The sequence below is a fragment of the Polyodon spathula genome, chromosome 29, assembly GCF_017654505.1.
Source record: "Polyodon spathula isolate WHYD16114869_AA chromosome 29, ASM1765450v1, whole genome shotgun sequence".
Taxonomy (NCBI): Eukaryota; Metazoa; Chordata; class Actinopteri; order Acipenseriformes; family Polyodontidae; genus Polyodon; species Polyodon spathula.
Window position 1 is genome coordinate 6,964,324 of NC_054562.1, and position 14,691 is coordinate 6,979,014.

Consider the following 14,691-nt stretch of genomic DNA (forward strand, 5'->3'; position numbering starts at 1 on the left):
AAGTGTATGTGGGCAGGCTTGGTTTTATAAAAGGACTTTTCTAAGTTTAGCCAGCGCTCCTTGGTGTAATTAGATTTTTTTTTTTTTTTGCATGAATAAATATACACTTTTCTACTTGGGGGGTGAAAACTGGAATATAGAAACTAATTTCAATATTGAAGACATTGAGACTCCAAGTGTTTATCAATGGATTTACTGGCGTTTCTGTTAGTATTTGTAAATATCCATATATATATATATATATATATATATATATATATATATATATATATATATATAAAATTACACACACACATTAATTGAGCTCCCTTCTAAATTAACTTATTTTTTTAGTTTTTGTATTGACTTTGAAACCTGGTTTAAATCAATTAGCAACACATAGTTTATCACAGAGCTCAAAATTGGATACGTTAACATAAGGCCACACACAAATTGGGAAAGTGTGTTTCCACATAACTGATAATGGAACGGTGTATGCCCGCTTCCAGGACTAATGCATTTGTTGTGACGGTCATACCAGTAACTCGTGAAATGGTACATTTCTAAATACGAAAGCTGGGAGGATCCATTATTAAAAAGCCAAACACGTTTTACTGTTGTTGAAATTAGAGACTTTGGACTAGAGTTCACCATATAGCCACGACGGAGGCACTAATGTTTGACAACATTCCCAAATTCTTGCCTGCACAAGACACTCCCACACCCGAAACCATCCTCTACGAACAAACAGCCGTGCCAGCTGACACAACACGGACTGGCAGATTGTTTTCGTGGTTTATGTGTATTAAATCGTGGCGTCGGAACCGTATAAATGTATTTAAAAATATTACTTCAGCAAAGTTAAAAAAAACGCCGTCGACCGACGATGGAGGTGTTCAGCAAACTGACATCTCTTTTCCAGCAGGCGCTGGAGACGGTAAGTGAAAAAAGGGAGTTGAGAGTTCGCTGCGCCCGCAAGAAAATACACTTTTGTCCCCGGCTTTAACATGGCCTGGTGGTAGTAAGTCACGTAAAAATAAGTGCGGTTCTTTATTTTTTAAATTCAGTATGCAAATTAAAAATTGTAATTGGTATCCTGTGTTTACATAGTTTAATGTATTACACGGTCATATATTTGCTGATGAATGTCTCCGATTTCTCAGTTCCAAGAATCAACAGGTAGTTTTTTCATAGACGAACAAGCACAGGTAGCTAGCTTTCCTTGCGCTAAGTTATATATGAAGCTGGAACTAAGTACTGAAAGTAAAAGGCTTTTTAGTATTTGTTTTTTTTAATTGTACAATTCCCCAGAACTGTCATTTAAAAAGTTACATCTTTTTTAGGTTGCATAGGTCCAGGAGACATAGGCAAGTACACCGATTCTCGACATTCCTGACCCTACATATTTCAAATACCGTAGTCTACAGACCGTATTTACGTGGAAAACGCCTTTGGCAAATTTACAGATGTAGTTGGGTCTAGTACCCATATTTTAGTGTGCGAATTGCTCATTTCAAAAGGACAGTACTCTATACATATTATATAATGTCACTGTCTCACCTTGGTTAACATGGCAAAAACAAATCTATTTCACCATGTTGGTAGTATTCAAGGGTTTCCCATATGATCAATTTCTTATCTGTCGCGTTGGTATTATTATTATTATTATTATTATTATTATTATTATTATTATTATTATATTAATATTGTTTATATTAACATATATATATATATATATATATATATATTATATATATAATATTATATAGAGCACTCAGTTAAAGAGGATGAGTCCTGCTCTCCTGGAGTCAGTAATTTACACGATTCCTTTGTGGAACACTGGAAAGGAATTACAAACTATTACATAGAAACCTCTGGTAAGCACCCAGTCAGTCTTTGCTGCTGCTTCAAGTTTGTCTATTCCATTCTTCATTGACAGATGTCGAGCAGATTGAAATAGGGTGCTGTATAATTCATTCATTTCAGTATGTTGTAAAATGTGCATTCATGTATATAGAGCTTACACTCAATACAAACCCTGATCATTCACACACATTTTGGGATGGTTTCATAGACCCACATTATCCCTGCACAACTTTAACTAATAACATTGGGTAGCCCTAATTAGTGGTAATCAGGGTCTGTGAAACCTTAATGTTGCATTAAGCAAATTCACTTCATGCTGTCAAGGAGTTTTTTGAGTTTGAAAACTGTAATCCACCAATGATTTTGTAGTTTGTCTTTTCAGATTCCCAATAAATGCTCGCTTCTAATATGTAGATTCATGTGAAACATTATACCATCTATAAAAATAATGTGAATGCAAATAATAAATAAAATGAATTGTTTTTTGGCGTATATAATTTCACGTGGTATTTACTATTTTTTTCTTTATCTCAACTGTTTCCCATCACTGCCCACCATTGTAAGCATTGGCGTTAAGTGTATTTCTGTGTAACCTTTATTACAATAATAAAAAAAGAGTAAAACATCAGCTGTGACAAAGTCTAGGCAAGCATGATAAAGCACAGAAGAGCACGGTTCAGCTTGTGGTGGGGGGAAGTTGTGCAAGTCTACCAGGGTTAAACCTCAAATGGAAATGATCTTTCAGATGAAACAACCCCGGCTAAGCAGACAGACATCCCATGGCGCCTGAAACAGATGCTGGATATTTTGATTTATGAGGAGCAACATCAGGAGGAAACAGGCCCTTGCATGGAGTATCTGTTGCAGCACAAGCTCCTGGAGACTCTCGGTACATTAGGCAAAGCACAGGTACCACCCCTAGTTATGAACTGGAAATGTTCTGCTTACTAAATTAATCTCGCAAGTAACAAACTAAAAACAGATCCCCTGTTTTATTTATTTTTTCCCCAGTATCCTCCAGGAATGAACCAGCAGGTCCTCATATTCTTCACAAAGCTCTTGGGACAGATTCAGCAGCCAATGCTTCATATCATCAATGTGTACAGACCGACACAGGTATGCAAAGCAATAATCAGCAGCTTCTCATTAATTTATTGCACCATTCCTGTTTCAGAAAGTAAAGTAAAGAAAGTGTCTGGAGGTGATAAAAACACACGTCATTCTGATTTTATTTTTTGCTTCTTTTTAAACAGAAGCTAATTCGACAGTGTGGCATTCTTCCAGGATCACAGTTGGAGAAAGAGGAAGTCCAGTTTCTATATGTGATTTGCAATAAACTGAAACAGGATCCGTACCTCCTTAATTACATTCTTGAGGTATTTTATTTATTTATTTTAATACTTTCTTTCGGTCTTGGCCAGTTTAGTGCCATAAAAGCAGCCACTAAAATCGAATTCCTGAGTCCATGCACCCGCTGTTCTTGTTCGTTCCCGCATAATGGAACGTGCAAAGGCAGTTAATGTGGTCGAGTAACTGCAGCTCTTAAGCTTGTAACGAAAAACTAATATATATTGTGGTTTATAATACATAGTCATTCATGTCCAAACAGTAATTAAGAATTTAACGTGGTTCCTTTTACCAATATTCGAGTTGCACAAATTATTTAAATATTGTCTTTATACAAAATAGTGTCACGCTAGTCATTACAGAAGTGAAGGTAGAGCTCAGTGAGCTTTCCCTCTGGGAGCGCGTCAGCCACTCCTTCAAGATCACAGGGGGGACATGGAGCGCATCTTGGTGTCTCTCCTGTGCCTAATTTATATGCCTTCATGAAGCTGTGAGCTTGGCGTTTTGTCAACTGGTTCTTGTTAACTTGCTCATTGTATTCAACAGCAGTATTTCCTCTAGTAAGCAGGGCATATGTTCTTGAGCTCAACCACAGTGCACTCCCTTCAGACAGACAGACAGACAGACTCTCGCTTCGCATTCACCTCAAATATCAAACCGCAACTTGGTTCTTCTCCTAAACCCCCAAATCAGCGTTCTTAAATAGTTGTTTTGTTGCTACACAGATTTATTTTGCAATTTATGTCTGGTAAATTCAGTTTCCAGTGTATTGCTCTATTTAGAAACTGTGTCCATGTATAACCCCACTACAAGAAGACATTGCACAAGGTACAGAGAAGGGAAACCAAATGGCATGAGCTATGAGGGCAGGGTAAAATAATGAAAATCGACCTAGAAAATCAAAACAGGTTAAGATGGGATTTAAGTTAATAAATGGCCTACTTAAATTTCACCCAAGGAAGTGCTCCAAACTTAGCCAAGAGATCAGGATGAGAGTGCACGATAAACGCATGGAACAAACACTAGGAACACTGAGCAACAATTACATTCTAACCCAAGAACCTAGATTTCATTAGATGGAACATATCAAACGTGTGCCTACAAGTTCATTCATTTTGGTTTAAGACCTTGATGGCCCATGGTATACTAGCAAGATACAAACCTTGCTAAATCCAACTGCTCTTCCCATTCCCAGCATGGCTTATGTCCTGATGTCCTTATGTCAGTCCTGCACCAGCATTGTCTGAGCATACGAGGTGCCTGCATTGCAATCCTTTACATCGTCTTTCCAGGCCAAGAGTGAAGTCAGCAAGCAAAGGCACAATTCTACCTCAGGGGACGAAGAGGGTCGGCACAGTGCAGCTAAGCCCAGTACAGCTGCATCTTCTTCATTGAGTCTGTTGAGTGATTGTACAGCACTGGGTAGCAGGGCTGCTGGACATGCAGGCCCCTCCTCTGGTACACAAGAGAGACCAGCCTCTTCCTCCCTAGCACACAAAGCAGACACCAACCTGGTCCAAGCCTTAATCAACTTAAGCAAAAGTCAGGCATGTACAGCAAGTATAACTATTATTTGTTTATTTAGCAAATGCCTTTATCCAAGGCGACTTACAGAGACTAGGGTGTGTGAACTATGCATCAGCTGCAGAGTCACTTACAACAATGTCTCACCCGAAAGACTGCGCACAAGGAGGTTAAGTGACTTGGGACTTGAACCGGGGACCTCCTGGTTAAAAGCCCTTTTCTTTAACCACTGGACCACACAGCCTCATGCCAGCTCTGCTATTCTGCAGTCTGATGTAACTCCAGTTAAATTACAAGGTTTTTGTACAATTCATAAATACATTTGGATAACGTAGCTTGATGTATGTGTACAGAATAAATACGAGATACTGTAAAAAAATAAAAAACAACAAAACTACTGCCAAAAAATAAGCATCGATCTATATCGATCTTGATGTTTGTTATTATCATATGTACTAGGCAGATAGTTAGATTGGATCTCAATCAAATTAAATGCATCATAATTGTGATGTTGAATTAGACTAGCATTAATTTAATCCAAAACATGTCTGGTTCTGTTTTTCAGAAAAGCAAAATTGCACTAAAATCCTCTGAAGCCCTGCTGCTATTGGTCGGTATACCAAAGCAAGAGACAGCCAGTTACCTGACTGAGAGCACTGCACTTTGCCAGCTGGTCACAGACAGGCTCTGTGAGCTCTACAGCCAGGTCCCTACCTCTATAGACCCTGCGGATGTGGAGACAGTTGAGAGGGTTTCCTGGAGGTACGTGCAGCAGCCTTTAAGCTTCACTTCAAAGGCCAATCAAACAATCTACTGTATGTTTCAAAGAACAGAACCCAGGGATAGAAATGACTCTCTTTGGATAGTAGTTTGATCCATTTCTGGTTTTACTATGAGTTTAATAAGACACAACTGAGCTTGTTAACTATAAACAGGTTGCTAATGAAGCACATGTTAAAACCTGGGATGGTTTAATGCAATAAGAGGCTTATTTCCATTCCTGGAGACTGTACAATTGTAACTTATAATTAAAAAAAGAAAACTGAATATCACTCCGAATGACTCCCATTCCACAGCACGGAATCCGTCGCTGGCTTTACTGTGATCTCAGTTACACCTGAGAGCATGTCCGCTAGGATATCTGCAAACAAGCTGTGTTGTGACTAGTTAAGCTCATAGCCTGAAATTGCCAGTGCAGTGGGAGTTTGAGTTTATGTCACTGTTAGACAATATGTGCTATTCAGTGTTTTGCATGTGCTCTACTTGTTGCATAGTTCTGTGATAGACTAGTTGTTATGCTTTAATGTTTAATATATGTGCTTTCAAGTAGTTTGGTGTGGCAATTATTGAGCTGTCTGAAATTAGATACCAAAAACCGCAAATTGGCGTTAGAGGTTCACCTAAACATTTGAAAAGAGAACAATTCAGATGATTTTGTGGAACCGCTGTTCTGAATTGTGCATTGTTGTTGTTTTATTCTTATGCTGTGTTTGAAATGTTTCAGAGGCCAGTTTTCAAAACGTTGCGCAGAAGACCCTGCTGTGTATCCAGGGAGAGAGCACCTTGAGGCGTTTTTACTGTGGGTAGATTACTGTGATCACCTTCTCAAAGAAGCTCATAGGGTAAGCCAAGATTTTGTTTTTCTGTGCTTACAAAATGGAAATGCAGCGTACTATTTGTACAATACTGGGCTGCTTAATCTGTAACAAACCAGTCTTCTGAACAGTTAATGGATGCAGAATCTTAAAATCCTGTTTACACATTAAAAAATTAATTCTTTCAGGGATGGAAACAAGACTCCTATTGCATTGCAGTTTCACCAATTTTACGTTCTAATGCTTGTTTGATAAGCCCCAGTGTACAGGTAGAAAGCTCAGGTGTGTCTTAAGTTAAAACTAAAACCAGGAATGGAGCAAACTGGTATGCAATGGAAGTGTTATTTCTGTCCCTGTATTTTCAGACTTAGTCATCAGTAGAAATTATATATATATATATATATATATATATATATATATATAATTTGGTCAACAATTATTGAACACATTTAAAAAATGGAATGCAGTAATTGTTGGTTTCTTTTTTTTCATCAGTTACTTGCTTCAAGTTTGGCAAAAGCAATACATCAAAGATGGCTTATTGCAGTAATACAGCCACAACTTCTGCAAATGTAAGGCACTTATGTTGTTTTCTGTTTCTGATCAAAGTAATACCTTTGATCATACACATCTCACCAATTTCTAGTATTTCTTTAGCCTTTATTTCTTCGGTTTTTATTGACTCTTCTAGGGGTGTGTCTAGCATGAGTTTAAACGTATTGTGTTTAACCAGTCTCAGACATATGCAAACATATGGTGTTTGTGAAGCAGTAAGAGTAAACGGCAAGCCAATTTATTTCATATTCTGTATTTCTACGCACTCTTTTCCATGTACAGTTAGTAGCTGGACGCATGGAGTCTTCTACACATTGTAATAATTTATAAAAAAGTGATAGAGGGCTTCTCGTGATGACATGTCATTTTAAATGATCTTTATGTAAATTCATTTTATGCATAGCAGAGATCCTTTTGTTCAAGGTCTTTTGCCCGATGAAGGGGCATGCATGGTCTTGAAAGCTTATATATACCTGCATTTACCAACTTCAGCATTGTACTTTCCGTTCCAGGTCAGAAATTGGGGTGCTGATCACCACAATGCTATTAACCTTGGTAGTGCGTCAGATCTCGTCTCCCATGATGTTAGAAGAGGTGGTTTTCTTTTTATTAGGAGATCAGAGAGCGCCTGAGCTTCCCATGGACAGTGAAAGCCATGTATTACGATATCATCTCATAGAGCACTGTGACCACATATCTGAGGAGGTGGGGCGTATGTTTCTATATATGTGCCTCGGCATGATCAAGCATTATAAAAGCCATGTAACTACTAGTTAATGCATTTCTTTATTTTTGATTTTACTCAGATCAGTGTTGCAACACTGAGGTTATTTGAGCAATTGCTGCAGAAGCCCCATGAGCACATCATCTTCAACCTGGTTCTGAGAAACCTGGAGCTGAGGAGCTATATTGCAGCTAGCAGCGCATGTGGACTGGAAGACAGGCATGCTGTGGCTCATGAACAGCTGGATGATACAGAGTAGGTGCTTCCCGCTGCTCACGTTCTCATATACATCAGGTCCTGGGGTGATCCTGAGGGCATTCTCATCATCACTTAAAATAGCACTGTTGAATCCCTCTAATAGTCACATAAATGGTAGTATACATATTAAATATTGATAGAAATATTTATAAAAGTACACAATCCAGTTCTATTATGATATTTGTATGGAAGTTATTACAATTTAAACATCTCTTATAAATTGCATTCTCTTGTGTGATACAGTGGGCTGCCACAGGGTGTCACTGTTGCTAAAAAGAAGTCCAGAAAAGCACATCTAAATTTCATGAAATTTTGTCTGATAGATAAACTAACCACGTTACTATTTGTTTGTATTGTTTTGGGGTGGGAAATATTTCAAGATAGGTTAGCAAACCCTAAATGGTAATATTTCTTTATGGAAACAGAGCTTTCCGTGAGATTGTTTGCAGCCGGTAAGAATTTTCTTTGTAAGCAAACTGTTTTCCCTGGTAACAGCTAAACTTCAAATTACTCGCAGGGAGTTGGAAGAGGACCCCTTTTTCACAGACATGTACCCTGAGAGTGGCTTCCAGGGCTCCGAACAACTGCTGTCTTTACCCCCCAGAGAAACAGCAGTGCGGCCCGCTGGAAACACAGGGGTCAATGACATTGTAAATAGGTAAGAAGTTTACTTTGTGATTTTTATAATTTTTTTCATAGTCTGCACCTCCTGCGAACTGGTGTACTAGACTTTCTCAGGGTGTCGGACACTTGGGCACAACTCCAGTTAATACATTCTTGCATTTGTGGCTTACAAGAGTTAAAAAGTCAATTTTTTTAGTGTAGTATAAGTACAGTTTTACACATTTGTTTGCAGTGTAAACTCAAGTTAACAGACTGTCCTTAGGAATGTGTTTACCTTATACCTTCTCAGTTTATTAGTGAAATAAAATGAGGCCAGCACTAGTAAGGATGAGAAAAGTCGACTGCAGCCTGTTTAAAATTGTTTCCTTCATATTCCAGCTTTCTCTGTCTTGTTCCACAAGAAGCAAAAACTTCTCAAAATGTACTTGAGTCAGGATATGATACCTACGTGCGTGATGCTCACACACTGGTAGGTCTATACCAGTAACTCTTCCAAAGCTGTTTTTATAAAATGCCTTTTAATTCAAATTTATATTTTTGTAAAAAAAAAAAAAAAAAAAAAAAAAAAAAAGCATTAGAAAGAATTACCTGTCCTTCTTTGCACATTCTTGTAATAATGTATGTTTCACTGTCTGTCCAGTTTCAAGATTGCACTTCCTACTCACGAGAATGGGGCTGGCCACAAGAGGTGAGTCCACTAGAGTCATCCACGCCTGCCTCCGACTTCTACGAAGGCCACTTCTTGAAAGTTCTGTTTGACAGACTCGCAAGGATACTTGATCAGGTACCCTAGCACTGGCCTTTCACTGCATGACTGTGTATTCTGATGTACTTTTAATACTTGTTGCCACTGTAAATACTGTGTCGGATACAAATATATATTTAAAATTATTTCTTTATTTTGCAGCCTTATGAATTGAATCTCCAGATTACATCAGTTGTATCAAAGCTTGCTGTATTTTCACATCCTCACTTGCATGAGTATCTCTTGGACCCCTATATTAACTTGGCACCGGGAAGCAGATCTCTGTTTTCAGTACTTGTGAGGGTAAGTATGATCAGCTGATGATGATTAGAATGATAACAGTAAAGTGCTGCCAAGTATGGGACAGATGGCAAACTGGTGATGCAACATTGCATTAGGATGTGGCAATAAAGTAGGTGCAAATAACGTTGAAACAAAAGGCTGGGCAGTGGGCCATTCTGCTAACAATCAAACTGTATTTGCAGGTAATCGGAGACCTAATGCAGAGAATTCAGCACATACCCAACTTCACTGGAAAGTTGCTGCTTGTCAGAGAACAGCTAATAGGACTGGAGCCTGAAGCAATGTAAGTCCAACGTGCAAACATCGTAGAAGAGGGAAGAGTTGATCACGTTTTCTGTTGTCTCTTTATTTATGACGGTAATAGAGACAACAATCTTCAATGGCTAAATTGTCTCTCTTTTTGTTCTCCACTTAGGACGGATCACCTGACACTGTTAAAGGGGGTTACAGTCCTGGAGGAGTTCTGCAAGGAATTGGCAGCGATAGCTTTTGTCAAATACCCTGTGGAAGAACAATAAGGCACAGCATAGTGTGTATGAGGTATACAGGAATTTCATATACTTCTACAAGAAAACAAGTATACAGGAAAAATAAAATAGTACTGCAGGTTTGCATTGACTATGCAAGACTGTGTACAAATTACAGGAGAGTTGTTTTACTGGTCCAATTGCTCTAGTCATTGTCCATGTCTGTTGAAAACTTTGTTGTAGATAAGCCATGCTGATGTATGACACTGCTGTTGTTTTATTTTTTTCTTGTTTTAAGTATTTTATGATATTTATGTAATCGCAGTATTCTCTCTGTGTGTGTGTGTGTGTGTGTGTGTGTGTGTGTGTGTGTATATATATATATATATATATATATATATATATATATATATATATATAAATATGTGTGATTTATTTTCTGTTGTCTGCGGTTGTAGAATATGTCCATTAATATTTTAAGATTTGTGCTATTATTTGTGAAAAAATTATGCATAGTATGCCATGTGAACCTGTTTTATGTTTGTCATACTACTTTGACATTTTATGTTCCTTTATTGGAGAATGTAACTTCTTTATTTAAATAATTGCCCTTTTAGTTTGGAAAGAAGCCATTGATACTACACAGCAACATACCAGCATTTGGACTTGCAGTCTTAAGACACAGTATGTGCTGAATAAGTGTTAACTTATCGACTCACGAGGTTTGGTACCGTGTATGAAAGCATGTTTTATGGGAATTAAATCTCAAAAGAAAGTCATATAGTCCAGATTTATCACGTGCAGTGCATTATTCTAAATTAAATACATTTACAGGAAAAGATTTTAACAAGAAATCAAGGCTATACTAATGGATCATTTCCAGAAGATGTACTCTGATATGTGCCCTGCAAGTGCATTTTCTTCCAATGGAAAAGCTAGGGGTTTGTGGTCCCTGGCCTTTGATGCATTAGTGGTTAGAAAACAGTTTTTTACTTTGGAGTCATGGGCAGCATTTAGCACACTAATGCTTTCACAAACACATGTTGTTCAAACCCACATATCCCCAATTAGATGGGACTGACATCTATAAAGGTTTGGTGAAGCTTTTAATATGCTTGTGTAATCCAGAAGTGTCACTTCAATTTTTTTCGCCCCATATCAAGCTTATAAAGGTGTTTACAACGTTTACTCCCACCACCTCGGACGTGACTGGTAAATCTAAAGACATAACAAAAAAAAAAAAAAGATATAAAATGGAGGAACCCTGTTTCAAAGTGTTGCTTTCGCTCAGTTTCTGTATGTGATTTCCGCTGTGAGAAGCAGTCACCATTCTTGATGAGAACAGTCTTCTGCAAACTAGTGGGTTTCACTTTAGTGAGAATTGCATGCAAACAGGCTGAATAATGAGTACACATGGATCAGACATGATGTTGGTGAGTAAAATGTCTTTGCATTCCTCTTTTTAGCACAGATTTTCAATCAAAGGGTGCTTTACAATTTTAGCTTGCATCTAAGCATGGTGACAGTGGACAGTGGAAATACACTATTGCTCCTAAACATTAACCACATCTGAGATTATTAACAGTACATTATAATAAGGCAAAGCCCAGCAAACAACCCTGTTCCCCAGCTCTTCGTTAAATAGAAATCACTTCATTTTTTACAGACAGTACAGTGCAAAGTTTAATGGAAGTTAGTGGCTCAGTTCTTGCATGCTTTATCTGTGTTTTCACTGCCGTAGATCTCGAGTCGGTAGTATTTCAGTTTTAAAATAAGGCATGAATAGGAACAACAGAAAGCGAAGCCAGTCTTTGCAGGATCTTGTCTTTCAGACTGTCATTGCCTACCTTCCACCAGCGGAACTTGTCACTGTTCAGTACTGGAGGAAGCCCATCGCTTGCACCACTGGTAGAATTGTGTTCGATAGACAGCAGTGTATTAAAACAGATCCCGTCCGTATTTCCTGGGTTTTTTCCGTGATGCTGCAGTCCTAAAATACCCTGGGTTTTAATCTTTACTTGCGAGAGCTGCATGCATTCCTTCACTAGCCTATAAACAGCCGCTTCGACCGTATGTGATCTCACAGAGGGAGGGGTACCAGATACTGTGACTGGAAGGTGTTGCCCTGCGGCAAGCAATAACCACAAGTTGTTACTGGACTCTGAATATGTTACCATGGCATTTTGGTAGACGACTGGGCACGGTAGTTCCACAGGCAGGGTGTGAGGAAACCAAGGGCCCTCTCTGTACTTAACGCCAGCCTCAATGAGATGCAGGATGTCCTTGGCTCTCAGAGGAAGGGGAGAAACTCTGTCCCACCACTGGGCCTGAAGGGATTCTGAGTCAGCTTCTGCTGTAGTCTTTATACTGCCGCCTAGTGGGGGTGGCAATAATGAAGAAACAGTTGAGAGATACACTACAACATTTCCAATTGAACATAGAGCCAGTAGAAAATCTACTGGTAGCAGCCTCTTTGGGGTTCTTTAGTAACAATAAAAAAAAAAAATTAAAAAAAATTCAAACTGATGCTGATTTTGTTTTAGTACTCAAATCAGCCTGCTGACCTGTCACTTCTGCGAGAAATGTAAATCTGATCCAACTGGGACCACTTTCCTCCACAAGCAGCAGGGTGACAGGGTCACACTCCAATCCAGTCTCTTCCTTCACCTCTCTCCTCATCCCATCTACAATGGTCTCGTTCTCTTCCATTCTTCCAGCTGGTAGATACCACATCTTATAGCAGTCTCTCTTTGCCTCCTGCATCATCAGGACCTCGTTCTGTAATTGAGAAAAACAAATGACGATTACACGGTCCTGTTTTCTGCCTCGGAGGATTGGAAAATCCCAGAAAACTATTAAAAAAAAAAGAGATGCACGTAAAAAACTTGTTGTTATGGTAGATGTTACTGCTTGTAGAATTGGGCTGCTGCCTGTTGCTAGACAAAACTAACTTTCAATATAACAACCCCATTTTACTTTCTCTAAACTTAAGTCCAATGCATTATAAATACAGTATTTCACTTTCTTCACCCCTGATGTTAAACAACTGGGTTTCTAACTGGCAGTAGAATTTGTATTTGACTCTTGTCACGTATTATTATTTCTATTGTGTTTGATAATGTGGGTGCAGTTATTTTGTGTGTTTGTAAGTTTGTAAACACGGACACGCCCCTCTGAAAGGCGTATGATGTTCTGAGTTTGGTAAACGTGTGTGGGTGAACTAGTTTGTCTTGATGGCAGTGACATTTTGGTCCTACACCGGCGGTGAACGTGTGATAATAGCTCACCTTATCATTGAAGATGACTGCGCTCACAATATAGCAGACCGTTTTCCTTATAGCGACTGATCGAACCGTTTCAGGAGATGAATCAAAGCCGGATATCTGGACCGCCTCGCCATTTAAAATCTTGTCCACCTGTTCTTCAGCAGAGCCCATCACTATGAGTGTAGAATACAACAGGACGTATATTATGAGTATATTATGTATTGCAACGGAAGACGTTTACCAATGCACGATTAACCCACAGGCATGACGCTTAAAATACTACAGGTGTCGACCGATGTCTTAAATACACAACATCAAAATGTTACACGTTTAAAGCGATCTCTAGTGTTAAACACGTCGCTTGCAACAAAGCGTATGCTTGCGTACACTGTCTTGCAGCCACGGCTCATACGTCATTTGTATCTCCGTCGCAAATAATTTCACAGACAGTAATAAAATAAATAATATTTTATTTACAAGCTGGTGAGTTTAGATTCCTACTGGCTTTAATTAGAAAAAAAATAACCGCATGCCTGGAAATGACATAAGATTGATTAGCACATAGCTTTTACTCGTGTGTAATTCTTCACGGAGTGCAGTGCCAGAGGAGGCGCTGCTACGCGTTCCCAGCGAGTGGCTCGATCGGCTGTTATTTCCATAGGGAATGTCGTACAAGCCACACTAAAGATCCAAAGAAAACTGTTTCTGTCACAATACGAGCGTTATACACAATGCAAGTCGTATGTTGTGATAACTTGTTCGATGATGCAATTTCTCGATTTCACAATGTTTGCATTCCGATGTAATATTTTATGCATTCATTAAAAAGTGAGGTTGATACGTAAGTATTAAATTATAAATATATAGATATTATACTAATATATATATATATATATATAATATATATATATATATAGAGAGAGAGAGAGAGAGAGAGAGAGAGAGAGAGAGAGAGATAGAGATATAGATATATATATATATATATATATATATATATATATATATATATATAGATAGATAGATAGATAGATAGATAGATAGATAGATAGATAGATAGAAATAACTTTAAATAATATAGATACCGCATTTACTATGATTTACGACACCTGTCGATTTAAAGGACTCGAAGGTCGTGTTTGTTAATGTAATTTGCAATCTGCATGACGCCTTGTTTTCTAGCACTGTACTCGTGGCTTGGCTGTTTACCAACACAAAGTGGTCAAAAAAGCAAAATGTGGCATTTTGTAAACACTGTGTAAATGGAGGTCATTCACGTAACTGATGAATTTCATAGGCACATTATTATTATTATTATTATTATTATTATTATTATTATTATTATTATTATTATTATTGGCCGAGGTCCTGTTTGGGGATGGTAAAGTCAGATCTGACAAACTGTGACATGTCAGGCTCTCCTGGATCTGATTTTATTTAT

General features: G+C 38.2%; 2 protein-coding genes across 3 annotated transcripts; one reads left to right on the top strand and one right to left on the bottom strand.

The window, feature by feature from the left end:
• The first annotated feature begins 1,793 nt into the window (after window positions 1–1,793).
• Window positions 1,794–10,349, top strand: LOC121302489 (protein FAM160B2-like). Of its 2 annotated transcripts, XM_041232498.1 has the most exons (15): window positions 1,794–1,856; window positions 2,591–2,754; window positions 2,857–2,961; window positions 3,099–3,221; window positions 5,282–5,478; window positions 6,221–6,338; window positions 6,807–6,883; window positions 7,379–7,571; window positions 7,673–7,845; window positions 8,366–8,506; window positions 8,851–8,941; window positions 9,113–9,256; window positions 9,380–9,520; window positions 9,703–9,803; window positions 9,936–10,349. In XM_041232498.1, exons 2-15 carry the CDS (start codon window positions 2,641–2,643, stop codon window positions 10,036–10,038), a joined length of 1,821 nt encoding a protein of 606 aa, XP_041088432.1. In that variant the 5' UTR covers window positions 1,794–1,856; window positions 2,591–2,640; the 3' UTR covers window positions 10,039–10,349. The 2 variants fall into 2 exon arrangements, with proteins under 2 accessions (XP_041088432.1, XP_041088433.1); XM_041232499.1 differs by lacking the exons at window positions 6,807–6,883; window positions 7,379–7,571 and adding an exon at window positions 4,485–4,739 and having other exon boundaries at window positions 9,936–10,348.
• Window positions 10,350–10,408: 59 nt separating this feature from the next.
• LOC121302419 (8-oxo-dGDP phosphatase NUDT18-like) lies at window positions 10,409–13,565 on the bottom strand. Its single transcript, XM_041232378.1, has 3 exons — window positions 13,275–13,565; window positions 12,552–12,765; window positions 10,409–12,361 (listed from the first exon to the last, which is right to left on the bottom strand). The coding sequence occupies exons 1-3, from the start codon at window positions 13,422–13,424 to the stop codon at window positions 11,754–11,756; spliced, it is 972 nt and encodes a 323-aa protein (XP_041088312.1). The 5' UTR covers window positions 13,425–13,565; the 3' UTR covers window positions 10,409–11,753.
• Window positions 13,566–14,691: the final 1,126 nt, after the last annotated feature.